Source organism: Coregonus lavaretus, assembly GCF_964263955.1.
Source record: "Coregonus lavaretus genome assembly, contig: HAP1_SCAFFOLD_9299, whole genome shotgun sequence".
Classification (NCBI taxonomy): domain Eukaryota; kingdom Metazoa; phylum Chordata; class Actinopteri; order Salmoniformes; family Salmonidae; genus Coregonus; species Coregonus lavaretus.
The window spans coordinates 284-13,681 of NW_028160273.1; the positions used below are offsets into that span (position 1 = coordinate 284).

Below are 13,398 nucleotides of genomic sequence, written 5' to 3' on the forward strand. Positions count from 1 at the left end.
TACAAGCGCCGTGCTCTACCAGCTGAGCTACAGAGGAGTGGTCACTAGCTGGCACAGCCACAAAGTCATCAAATCAGATTTTAAACCTTAACCCTAACCTTAACCACACTGCTAACCCTAATGCCTAACCCTAACCTTAAATTAAGAGCGACAAGTTTTCATGAATTTTGACTGTGCAGCTGGCCCATCTAGTGGAAATCGCTCAGTTCTGCCTCCAGGGCAAGATTCATGACAATAAATGTCAACCTGCGGGTTCTTACCTGCTCTCTAGTGTGCACCAGCCACAGTGGGCGTCGCCAGCCCCCAAACAGTCACTGCAGGTTCTGTACTGGCCACATGTTGCTACCTTCACCCTCAGGAGCTATGGACAGAACCACACATACATACACTCAACAGCATACATAATACACTGAGCATACCAAACATTAAGAACACCTTCCTAATATTGAGTTGCATTTATCTGAGGTGAAGTGAATGGATCTGATATAACATATTCGGAAAACTGTAATAAATGCTAAAGAATATATATGTTTTATGTAAAAAATATGATCACACACTATGCACAACCAGGAAAATGCATAATGAAAACAAATGACATATGTCCAGTGGCGACCCGTCATTCAGGGCTGTTTTGAGCCCCACATGTTTAGCTTTTAGCTGTTAAGCTTTTTCTTTGGCCTGTTTTGCATGTTATTTGGGCATTAATACGTGTCACATATCAGTTTGCAAACAATGTAAAAAAAAAAGTAATACAATTTAGTTAATAAAGCCGCATACAAACATGGTCTCTTTTTTGCTTTCTTGATTAAGGCAGCTCCAAAATGCAAGTGTTTCAGCCTAGCTCAGTGCTTTCTGTGGTGGTGGGGCAGCCAGCGGAAAATACAGAGCGTAGGGATTGGTAATGTTCTTTAGTTACGCCGTGATTGGCTCAGTGTTCTGTCACTCATGGGCACACTACATCACCGCAAAATCTACGGGGAGAGCTCGAAAATTCAAGCCCCTTGGGTGCTGCCATAGAGTTACATTAGAAGTGCCCATCCAAGAAGGCTCAAGGTCATTGGCCACAGATAAAATGACGTCAAATCACATTATACAGTGAGGGAAAAAAGTATTTGATCCCCTGCTGATTTTGCATGTGTGCCCACTGACAAAGAAATGATCAGTCTATAATTTTAATGGTAGGTTTATTTGAACAGTGAGAGATAGAATAACAACAGAGAAATCCAGAAAAACGCATGTCAAAAATGTTATAAATTGATTTGCATTTTAATGAGGGAAATAAGTATTTGACCCCCTCTCAATCAGAAAGATTTCTGGCTCTCAGGTGTCTTTTATACAGGTAACGAGCTGAGATTAGGAGCACACTCTTAAAGGGAGTGCTCCTAATCTCAGTTTGTTACCTGTATAAAGACACCTGTCCACAGAAGCAATCAATCAATCAGATTCCAAACTCTCCACCATGGCCAAGACCAAAGAGCTCTCCAAGAATGTCAGGGACAAGATTGTAGACCTACACAAGGCTGGAATGGGCTACAAGACCATCGCCAAGCAGCTTGGTGAGAAGGTGACAACAGTTGGTGCGATTATTCGCAAATGGAAGAAACACAAAAGAACTGTCAATCTCTCTCGGCCTGGGGCTCCATGCAAGATCTCACCTCGTGGAGTTGCAATGATCATGAGAACGGTGAGGAATCAGCCCAGAACTACACGGGAGGATCTTGTCAATGATCTCAAGGCAGCTGAGACCATAGTCACCAAGAAAACAATTGGTAACACACTACGCCGTGAAGGACTGAAATCCTGCAGTGCCCGCAAGGTCCCCCTGCTCAAGAAAGCACATATACAGGGCCGTCTGAAGTTTGCCAATGAACATCTGAATGATTCAGAGGAGAACTGGGTGAAAGTGTTGTGGTCAGATGAGACCAAAATCGAGCTCTTTGGCATCAACTCAACTCGCCGTGTTTGGAGGAGGAGGAATGCTGCCTATGACCCCAAGAACACCACCCCCACCGTCAAACATGGAGGTGGAAACATTATGCTTTGGGGGTGTTTTTCTGCTAAGGGGACAGGACAACTTCACCGCATCAAAGGGACGATGGACGGGGCCATGTACCTTCAAATCTTGGGTGAGAACCTCCTTCCCTCAGCCAGGGCATTGAAAATGGGTTGTGGATGGGTATTCCAGCATGACAATGACCCAAAACACATGGCCAAAGCAACAAAGGAGTGGCTCAAGAAGAAGCACATTAAGGTCCTGGAGTGGCCTAGCCAGTCTCCAGACCTTAATCCCATAGAAAATCTGTGGCGGGAGCTGAAGGTTTGAGTTGCCAAACGTCAGCCCTCGAAACCTTAATGACTTGGAGAAGATCTGCAAAGAAGACTGGAACAAAATCCCTCCTGAGATGTGTGCAAACCTGCTGGCCAACTACAAGAAACGTCTGACCTCTGTGATTGCCAACAAGGGTTTTGCCACCAAGTACTAAGTCATGTTTTGCAGAGGGGTCAAATACTTATTTACCTCATTAAAATGCAAATCAATTTATAACATTTTTTACATGCGTTTTTCTGGATTTATTTGTTTGTTATTCTGTCTCTCACTGTTCAAATAAACCTACCATTAAAATTATAGACTGATCATGTCTTTGTCAGTGGGCAAACGAACAAATTCAGCAGGGGATCAAATACTTTTTTCCCTCACTGTATCTACCGTAGCTTTGATTGGACTTATCATGTCAACATCATACCTTCAAAATCATGAATAAAGTCGACAATCTACTGGCAAATCCTTTTCAATCATTGTCATATGAAAAAAAATAATGAAGAAATTATAGATAAAACGTATCAGTGCTCAACGGCCATTGGACATAAACATTACACAACAAGTTGGAAATCGCAAATTCAACAATGAGTGGTTTGGAAGGAATCAGTGGCTAACTGCAAGCATTGCAAAGCAATCACTAGCCTGCTATTCAGTGGAGTGGGTGTGTGGTCCAAGTCTGGGTTTAAGGGTCTATTTTCCAAGCTTAAAAGGATAAACATTCAACATTGGCCATGCTGTCAATCCATCATGACTTCTGCCGCATTCAAAACAACTGGAAACTCAGGAACTGGGAAATCTCAGACTTCAGTGAGTTCAAGACAACTTGGAACTCTGAAAAAAACTAGCTCCGACTGGTAAAATTGTTTTGAGCGGTCATCCAACTCGGAATTGCAAGTCGGGAACTCGGGCCTCTTTCTAGAACTCCGACCTGAAGATCATTGTCATCATGATTCAACCTGAGTTCCCAGTTGTCTTGAAATCCAAATAGTTATACTGACTACGTCCGTCCTAGCTCGCTCATTAATGTCTTAATTGAAATTACGGATTGCCTTTTATCCGCTCGTCGTCCCCTTATGACATAGTTTGTACATCTAAATTGTCAGTAGAAACCACCTTTGTTTAAGCAAGTCAGCCAAATCAGCTATGTTTTTTTTTAAAGGCAGTAAATGAGGCTGAATGAACTGTTTTGCTGCCAGACAAGGCTCCGCTGATAGCCAGGTGTAGCAGTGGTAAGGTGTTGGGACTGCTGTTGGGATTCTGCTGTTGGGACAGCTTTTTGTAGGCCCTAACCGTTTCTGGGCACCGTTTGTCACCGTTATAGTGCAATTAATGTATTGTTTAGTGTTGTGTTGTGTTGTGTAGTGGCTTTGCTGGCATGCATCTAACACATTTGGGGGGAGTTTGCCCCACCAAGATTTACATGCTAAAATCGCCAGTGCATATGTCAAACAAACAAACTAAACCAATGCCAGTATCAGTGAGAACATGAATCAGTCTAACTGAGTCTAGTTGATGGATAAAAGTAGGGATCCCACAGCCTTACATGGTGAGAGGTCATGAGGTACAGGTAGTTCCTGTCCATGGGGTCAAAGGTCATGATGTGGTGCACTGATTCGCCGGCTGGGAGCTTCAGAGCCCACTGATTGGCCACAGTCAGGTTCTTCAGAAGGGTCAGCTGTGGGACAAAAGGCAGAGTGCTTAGAAAGATAGAAACACCATATAATCCTACAACAATAGTCTGCAAAGTTTTAAACAATAACTTTGATTTGTTTTCTATTTGATAGAATTCATTTGTTAAGCCCTTTTTGTATTTTCCTACCTAAAAGGTAAGTTCTGTGTGTTTGTAGTATTAACACAAAGGCACACTACATGGCAGTGCTGATGTGCAGTAAGCTACTTCTCCAAGGTAAGCAGATTCATTACCTTGGCCATCTGTGCTCCTCTCTCCCTCCCGTGAGACGCATCATTCTAACTCATACAGTAAATGAGAGAACATGCTAGCTCTGCTCTGGTTTCTTGTCTCACACCTACACAGTTTCACTGGGCTGTGATTTGGGGACTAAGCAAACATGACTTTAGTCAACTCCAGCAGAAATCACTCTTGAAAGGACTGCATTGAGATACTGGAATTGTCATCTAACTAAATGCTTTTTTAAGAAAAGACACAGTTTAACATTAAGTCACACTACCACTGTAAGTCACACACACATACAGGCAAACACACAACACTTTATAGAAAATGATGAAGTCTTTGGAATTCTTACACATACACACTCACACATACACACTCATGCACACACACACACACACACATTTTTCCATAGAAAAATAAATACTAAGGCTGTGACTTCCTGTCACACAGACAGTGAGAGAGCTTGTTGTTCTGAATGGTTGTGGTTTCTGTCTCAGCTCAATGGACATCCTGCCATTCTGAGGAAAACAGCTAGTGACTTCCCTGGTTTCAAACAGACTGGGCTACTTCTCTAGTGACCAACCACAACACATCACAACACAACACACACACACGCAGGCACGCGCACACACGCACAAACACACACACACACACACACATATACATGAGCACTAGCATGAACATGCACACACAAACACACAGGCACACAGATGTGCGCACACACACACAGGCATGCCAATAAAGATCAAACAGGGTCACAATAGAGAGCCACCTGGGCAGACAGAAGGAAGCGTTGGAGGGGTGAGATGGCACAGGACACAGCCAGGTCAAACAACAAAACACCTGCATAATGGCAGGTCACTCACTGCCTCTCTCTCTTTGTCTGTCTGCCCCAACATGAAAGACTGTTCAACTCAGGAGTACTCAGCTGCTCCAAGCTCTCTCTGTGCGTGTCGGGATGGTGTGCGTGTGGGTGGTGGGTGGGGGGTTGGGGGGGGGGGGGGGCAATGAAAGAAATATTGAGATGGGAGGGGGTTAAGAAAGAGGGAAATAAACAAGAGACAGAGAAAGAGAGAGGGAGCGAAAGTGAGACAGAGAGCGAGAAAAATAGTAAAATAGAGGGACAGTGTTGCTGTTGTGAGAGGCAGAATTAGTTAAACATGTCTGTAATTACTTCATTGAGGGTCTCCTAACCCCAGTAGCAGAGGCCTAACTCAATCTCTACTGTTTTTCTGTACTCTGTACTACTCAGTCCGAGCCAAGCTCACAGCCAGAATTACATTACAAACACTAACAGTACCATTATACTCTGTTACGGAGCTGCCCCCAAGGCAAACACGCACACAGCTAAATGCACACACGCACGCACGCACGCACACACACACACACACACACACACACACACACACACACACACACACACACACACACACACACTTAGCATAAAACACACATAGACCTACTGTGTGTCGAGCATGAACACACGCATCATACATACTGTATGTGCCCCAGGCAACACACACTACATGCTCCATATTAACACAAACACCCACACACATGCCCACAGACACACATAAACACAAATGCTGTGAGAAGACACGCAGCACATAATCATGGGGTATGGGGTGTGCACACTGGGTAAACACCAAACCCCTTTCACTCAGTTGCATAGGGACACAGGCAGACACCCCCCCCCCCCCCCCCCCCCCCCAAAAAAAAAAAACACATCCAAAACCTAAATATGCAATCAGGCAGACCATGTGGACATACACACACACACACATACACACACACACAAACCACCTTAACCACCACCATACATCCGGCATAAACACAAAGCATCCCAATGACCAATTATCTTCAGAACAGGCTAAACAAATCAGAAAGCTTTTTTAGGAGGCCTAAAACAAGACACCCTCCAGCAACATATTTCTAATGTTGTAAAAGGTACCAGTCTAATTCAAAACAATATGGTCAGAAAGCTTTCAGACTGGGTTTTATTGTTTTTACCAGAGACTGCTGAGAGGTAGAGGTATAGCTCAGTGTCATAGCTTCTCTAGTCTGTTAGCTCAGTCAGGGGTGACTTGGTGTGCTACTGACACATCATTAAGGAATTCTGTAAATTGTAGGAGGGAGGTTTTCATAGGATGCAGCGGCAGCAGATGTTCTACAGCTGAGCTCCCAGACTGTAGGCTGAACAATTAGAGAGACGGACCCTTAAATACACACTGTGTGACAGTGAGTCACATCATGATGGATCCCCACCTTTAGAAGTAGCTCTCTGTTGTGTGTTAGTTAGTAGAATAACCAGGTCTGGTAGATAAGTAGTGATAAAAACAGTTTAACCTATTTTTAACAGGGTTACACCATAGATGAAAGGGGAAAGAGGGTTGGACTACCTTAAATCCCCACCCGTCCTCGGTGGCCACGAAATTGTGATGGGCCCGCACTCAAAAAGATGTTGGATAAAGCTTACTTCTTCTTTCGTTTTAATTTTTTATGCTTGTTTTTACTGCATCAGGGATAGCGTACCACATCTGGACACACCAAAAATTACCTAAAATCAAAGCAGACGTTTTCATTCACAATGGCTGAGATGGATTCATAGTGCATCACTTTATCTTCAACCTGAACCTTCAACCAGGACCCACAGTAAAGCAAATGTTCTCTCAATTCTGCCCACCTTTCCTCACCTTGCGGCAGATGCGCTCGCCTTGTACTAGGGTCATTCCACCTCAAAAAGCACAAGAAAGAGGATTTTGACACCCACTTACTTCTCAGATTGTTCTGAAATAGTTTATGTTGTTAGAAACAGATAAGATTAGCATTGCTGCAACATTATTTTGTTGCAATATAATAATTTGATCTCTGAGAAATTAAGCTAATTGATTGCACCCAAAATTGGCCGTTTTAATTTACAGGATTCATATAATGTTCAATAAATATAGTACCTAATATCTGATTTGGAGCAAACATTTTTCTAACATTGAGTTAGACATGAGGAATTCAAAGAAATGGTCAAAAGCATCACCAAATTCTCTGGGAATACATTACATAGGATGAAGAAACAATACTCCTAGCCGCAGCTCCATACTACTTGTCAGACATAGAGAACTGATCATGTATACTCGTTGCTGTTGTGGAATTGGCGTGGGGTGTGGGGGGTCCGTGGGTGACTTTTGACCATTTCTTAGAAGTCCTCATGTCTTTCTCATTATTAGTAAAAAGTGATCAATTTAAGTGCAATCAATTAGCTTAATTTATCTGAGATTAATTTATATTTCAACAAAATAATGTTGCAGGAACACTAATCTTATACTTTTCTAACTACAGAAATGATGTCAGAACAATATGAGATGATGGGTGTCATGGCTTGCTGATATGACATGGAACCACCCACTACATAGTCAGCAGTGTTAGGGAAGCTACTCTAAAAATATAGTTTACTAAGCTACCAATTACTTCACAATGGAAGAAGTTAAGCTACACTAAAGCTTAAGAAAAATATAGTTTACTTAACTAAAGTTACTCTGAAAAAAGTAGTTCACTACATTCAAACTACTTTGTGAAAAAATTATCATATGCAAATCTGAAAATGTCATAGCTACAAATTGCAAGAACAGATCATTTTGGGGTCATATGTTAACAGAATGTTTAATTTAGCCTATTAAACACAAAAACGATGTTTCAAGTGAGAATTAGGCAGGTCTGGTGCTGAAAAATAAAGGAAATTATTGCCTACATCACCAATATTTTATTTTTGCTAAATAAATAGGGTGTAGTTCCAGTAGTTAGCTACACGGCAAAATAATGATTAACAACAAGCTACTGCAAAATGTAGTTAATTACTAGTTGAACTACATGTAGTTCACTACTCCCCAACACTGACAGTCAGTCATGTCGTACGGGAACTTTCTTTATTACTGTGCCTTGCATTTTAGCTGTACAACGAATGTCAGAACCTCTTAGACCTACTTCTCAGTTATTTTCTGATTTTAACAATGTCTCATCTTTATTCTTTGGGACATTCCACAAAATTAGTGCCTTTTGCCATATCTACTTTCATATTGTAAGTATAAATTGAGCACAAACATAGAATTTTAAAAGCCTGTTATATTAAATTAAGTGCATTTTATAGATCACATGGAAAATTCAATAAATCCGTTTTTTTATATGAATAAAGACTTGCTAAAGTGCCAAAATCCTGCATTTTGACATGTCCCTTTGTGCATCCTCTTTGACTTCGAGGATGATTTTAACTCACTTAACCCCAACATTTATCCAGGTGTTCACCATCATTGTAAAGCCCTAGTTATTTTGTTGCTTTCACAAAGTCATTTCTGAAGATTATTATTTATTTAATGTGATAAGTGATTCATTTTAAGGTATATATAAAAAAAAACAGCCCTCATTTTAAGGTCAACCCTGTTACCTGAACTGAACTCTCGTTTTAATATGGTGAAACTATTCCTTTTAAAATATTTTTTTCATCTAATAGTCAAATCATAGTGTAAAAGCAGGTGAACTGGTTCTACTCTTTTTGGCAATTTTCAGGTGTTTTGTGGTGGAAAACTGAGCGGCTCGAGCATAACATGTCAACCCTGTTACCCATAGATAGAAAGGCTAGAAATGTTTTAACAATTTCAAAATTGGAGGATGATTATGGATGATTTAAAATCAAGTCGTCAACCCTGTTATGGTCAACCATGTTACTTTATTTGGCACTAAATGGGCACTTACTATAGTCATTTTTGTATTGAACCTCTTGAAATGGGAAAACATACTTTTTATTACGTTGAACGTGCTCTTTATGACAGAATGTTAAAATTAAGTGAAATTAAAATGTTTAGTTACATTACTCAAAAGACACATAATAAGTGGAATGACCCCTTTACTTTTTTTTTTTATCCCCTTTCCCTGCTGTTCCAGCTCTATAGTAATTTACACCTGACACTTTAACTTATTTTCAATAAATGTCATACATCCCTGAATAAAAGAATGGCTGAATATCTCTGGCACATTCAGTTTGTTCTTAAATTCCTGCAGCATAGTTGGACTGTGAGGTAGTAGGCCTAGCAGCTGTATATTTTTTCCTTTACAAGACAAAAATGATAACAAATAAAACACTGTTCTCTCTCTTTTATAAATGTGGATATTCCTGAGAGATTTATTATGTCAGTAAACCATCTCCTCTGACCTTGCGCAGTCGTCCGGTGCTGGTGCCCAGAAACACCACGGTATGGTTGTGTATGTCGTCCACAGCAACCGAGCTGAGGCCCAGGGACTCAAACAGGGGCTTGGCCCTCAGGGGCCTCCGTAGGGCCAGCGGGTGCTGCAGGTGGGCAGCTCCACAGTCTAGCTGCTCCGGTTGCAGCTGACAGACAGAGAGAAAGTATCTCAATTTACAGGAAGAGAGACAGGCAGGCACACATATCGGCAGGCAGAAAAATATCAATGGAAAGAAAAATATCCCCAAAACAGTGCAACACCATTATTGGACACTTCTGTTTTTATAGGCTAATCTGTAATAATTATGTAATTAGAACACTACCAAAAGCTAAAAAGCTATGTCTTCTTGAGAATTGCCAATTTTCCCTCTAAATGTTGAGGCATGTTGGCTATAGGTCAACATTTAGCATGTGAAAATGACAATTTGAGTATATATCATAACATTCATTCCATTCGATTCAAATGCTTGGATGACTTCCACTACGGAATGTCCAGGGTCTTTTGGAGGTCAAAGTAGCAGTAAGGACTCGAATACGAACTCGTGAAGTAGAAATCAACAGAGAGAGAGATCTTTCCCACGAGCCGCTCCACTTTCGACCTCTGTGCTTTTCATAAATTGTGTCTTTGGCTTTCCTTCAATGGAGGGCCCTCAGAAACGCCACAAAAAGATCAGATTTCCCTGGTCACAGCAAACTAAAAGCAAAACCGAGAAAACCCTTTCTTCTTCATGGCAATGCTGACCTTCTTCACGAAAAACACAACCACTTCAAGTTGCAGACTCGCAAGCCTCAGGGAAACACGGGCTGAAACCGAGAGTCGGTCGGGATTTCTAATCTGGTTACCGGAGGCTACAGGGTAGGCCAGCACGACACAACACCGCTCATGGGAGAGCCCCACATCTTTACGACCTGACTGTCAACACAGTGGTCTGGAGACAGACTGTTTGTCACGACTAGCGATCTGTCAATCTCACCACAATGAAAATATGGAATTTCACATTCCTCAGATGCCGCTAACGGCATAAAGACTTCATGTTATGAGACACTTCCTTTAATAGGGCCCCTTTAGCCTAAATAATAAGGAGTGGGGCTTTATAGTGTCAAAGTAACAGCATTTATAGATATGATCTATAAAGTAATAAGAATACACTTTTCTTCTTCAATTACATGTGTAAAATCTGTTTTTTACTTCTTTAAAAAGAATCTGACAGAATGTGTTATGTTATTTGACACAACAAGATCCAACACTGATTAACCTAGATTATTTAACACTGCTTCTCATAAAATAAAGAGGCCTACTATATTTTTCGTAGTGAAGTAATCAATTTGCCCAGGGGAATTTTTTCAAAAGTTAGCCTACATTTGATTTAATTTAATGTGTTGTGAATCGATGGCAAACGAATGTTTTCTTTAAAAAAAACAAAAAAATAACATAAGTCCATTCTTCCTCTCCAACATGCAATAGGCTATAGGCCTAAGCTTGAATGAGCTGGCGCGGATGAGACTTTCACACAAGTACCCCGCACGGTTCCCATAACCTTCGCGTGCTTAGGAAGATCCTTCACACATTCACGGCCCTGGGCTGCGCTCGTGACATGGGAGCCTTCCCCCCAGAAATGATATGGGGTGATTCATTATTGAAACTGTCATACCAAGTTGCCAAAAGCAACATATTTGCGGAATTATTTATTTATAGTAGCAAATCCAATAAACCCGCATGTAACAGGATGTTTTTATGACTAGGGAAACGAACAGTGCCGTATTGCGCGTTCCATGCGTAATTGTGACTCCTAACTTTATCTAGGCTAAATCAAATAATACAAAACATTATTAGTTCCAACCAAGTCTCACAATTATGAACAAGCATACAGATCTCACTGAAGTGTAAAACAAAATGAAATTATAGTTTTCATGCTTCACTTACCACCAGGTTCCCTTTGTGTACGCACGCTGCGCCCGAGCCCTGGATGACGCTGTCCAGCACCTGCACATCGCTGCTGGGGGAGTTGGAGCAGTTCCTCCGGCCCTGGCGGATCTCCTCCTCGATGTCTGAGAACCGAAACACACACAAGGCAGACTTTCTGTCTGATTTGGTGAACACTCCGAAGAGGTGCGACTCCAGCACCTCTCCGGTCCCCGAGTGGATCTCCGCTGGGTGAACAGAGACGAGCCGGTTGTAGATGTTTCCGTTATATCCACACTGGAGCGGCATCTGGATGAAGGACTCAGTGAGCTTTCGGCTTTCCGAGGTGGATTTTCGGGGGTTCTCAGTGTCAAGGCATATCCTGGCCAGGATGCTGTTCGGCGGGCTCTGCTTGTGGCCCATATTCGCGTCATTGTTGATAGCAATATAAGCGTAGCTCTTCTGAATGAAGGCATGAACGAAGTTTAGTTTATTTTTCTGCTTCACCTCCTGTTTTATCTTGAAGACGTTATCCTCGGACGGGTTGATGTCATAGGTGAACAGCCTGGATAAATCATTGATGTTCAGGGACCGAATGGCGATTTCGGGTGTGTTCTCGAACCGCAGGTCCTCCTTGCTGTGGTTCTTGGGGAAAAACTGGGTCCCGGCGCCGGTGTAAGTGGCACCGACGAGGAGCCGGGTGTTACCCCCGTGGCTCCTGAAGATGAGCCCCACGGTGGAGGCGTTGGGGTGGTTGGCGGCGATGTTCAGCATGCTGGGGAACACGGTCTTCTCGCCATGAGGGGGAAATTCCACGGCTATCTCCGAGATGTTTTCCATCTTCCTGAGCTCACAGAAGCCCTGGTACACCGAGCCGCATACCACCAGCACCCCCTGCTCCCGGTCCAGCTCGAGCAGCTTGTTGAAGTTGTCGGTGAGGGATTTGCGGTGCTCGCAGGGCGCCTGTGGCAGCTGCGGCGCATGGCACAACAGGTTGTCCTCCACCGGCCCCGTTCTCTTCTCCACTTCTACGCTCAGGGTCCCGTTAAGCTGATACACCGTGTTTACCGTAGCCAGGTAGACTTTTCTGCTCACCTCATCCACCACAAAGTTATTGGTCTGGTTTGGAGAGGCGAACGCCTGTTGGATCTGTAGCGCGCTGGCGAGGCAGGGGCTGTGGTGGACATTCCAGCGCGATTCCAGCACCAGAACGCCGAGAATCAGAACTGCTATCTTCTCCGAAGGAGGCATTTTTCCTTCTGGCCGGTTTCCGCGTGTTCTGTGCAGAGGGGTGCATTGAGTAAGGAAAAAATATTGTGTTTGTTCCTACTGCGACAATCTAAGAGGAAATGCTGTTTCCTGCTCAAAGCTTAAACACAGAGTGACGCAATAAGAGAGTCGTGCTTTATTTTCTCAGCGCAGCTCACAGCAGAGGAGAGTTGAGAGCGCAGAGCTGTCTGCTGCTGCTGCCCCTCTCTCTGCCCACTCCACCCGCAGCCCCGCGCCCAGCGGCTGCAATCCTAAACTCCACATGAATTCTTCTCAATCTTATAGGCCTACGCCTTGGAATTTCATAATTTAAGATTTTTCCTGTCAAAGTTTATTGTTGTGATTAGGGTATGCTAATTGTAGGCTATTTGCGTAATGGACCTCCACACACCAAGGCAGAACAATAATACTGTTAATTATCTATCCTGCTCTCTCTCTCTCTCTCTCTCTCTCTCTCTCTCTCTCTATATATATATATATATATATATATATATATATATATATATATTTATACAACTATAATAAAATAATCGGAAAATATGTTTAACAAAATAATAATTTGAGAGGAATTTGAGGGGAAATAATAATTTGAGAAGAAAATATAGCCTATTTTCTCAAATAAAAACCTACAACAGACTACTCATTTTAGATGGACCAGTTGATGTGTCATCCCAACTCAGTGGTTCCGCTCCTCTTAGGGTTAATGGCGTGTCCTGCTCTCACCTCCTGAGGCCAGTTGGTCCCTTGGTTCTCAGATTAGTTCAGC

The 13,398-nt window shown here is 42.6% G+C and overlaps 1 protein-coding gene across 2 annotated transcripts; it reads right to left on the reverse strand.

Annotated features, from left to right (window-relative positions):
• Positions 1 to 256: 256 nt before the first annotated feature.
• LOC311121957 (plexin-D1-like) lies at positions 257 to 12,683 on the reverse strand (the record flags this gene model as incomplete). 2 transcript variants are annotated; one of them, XM_084196384.1, is made up of 4 exons in its annotated part: positions 11,385 to 12,683; positions 9,430 to 9,606; positions 3,864 to 3,995; positions 257 to 361 (listed from the first exon to the last, which is right to left on the reverse strand). In XM_084196384.1, the coding sequence occupies exons 1-4, from the start codon at positions 12,612 to 12,614 to the stop codon at positions 257 to 259; spliced, it is 1,644 nt and encodes a 547-aa protein (XP_084052510.1). In that variant the 5' UTR covers positions 12,615 to 12,683. The 2 variants fall into 2 exon arrangements, with proteins under 2 accessions (XP_084052510.1, XP_084052511.1); XM_084196385.1 differs by lacking the exons at positions 257 to 361; positions 3,864 to 3,995 and adding an exon at positions 6,720 to 6,789.
• Between the last annotated feature and the right edge of the window lie 715 nt (positions 12,684 to 13,398).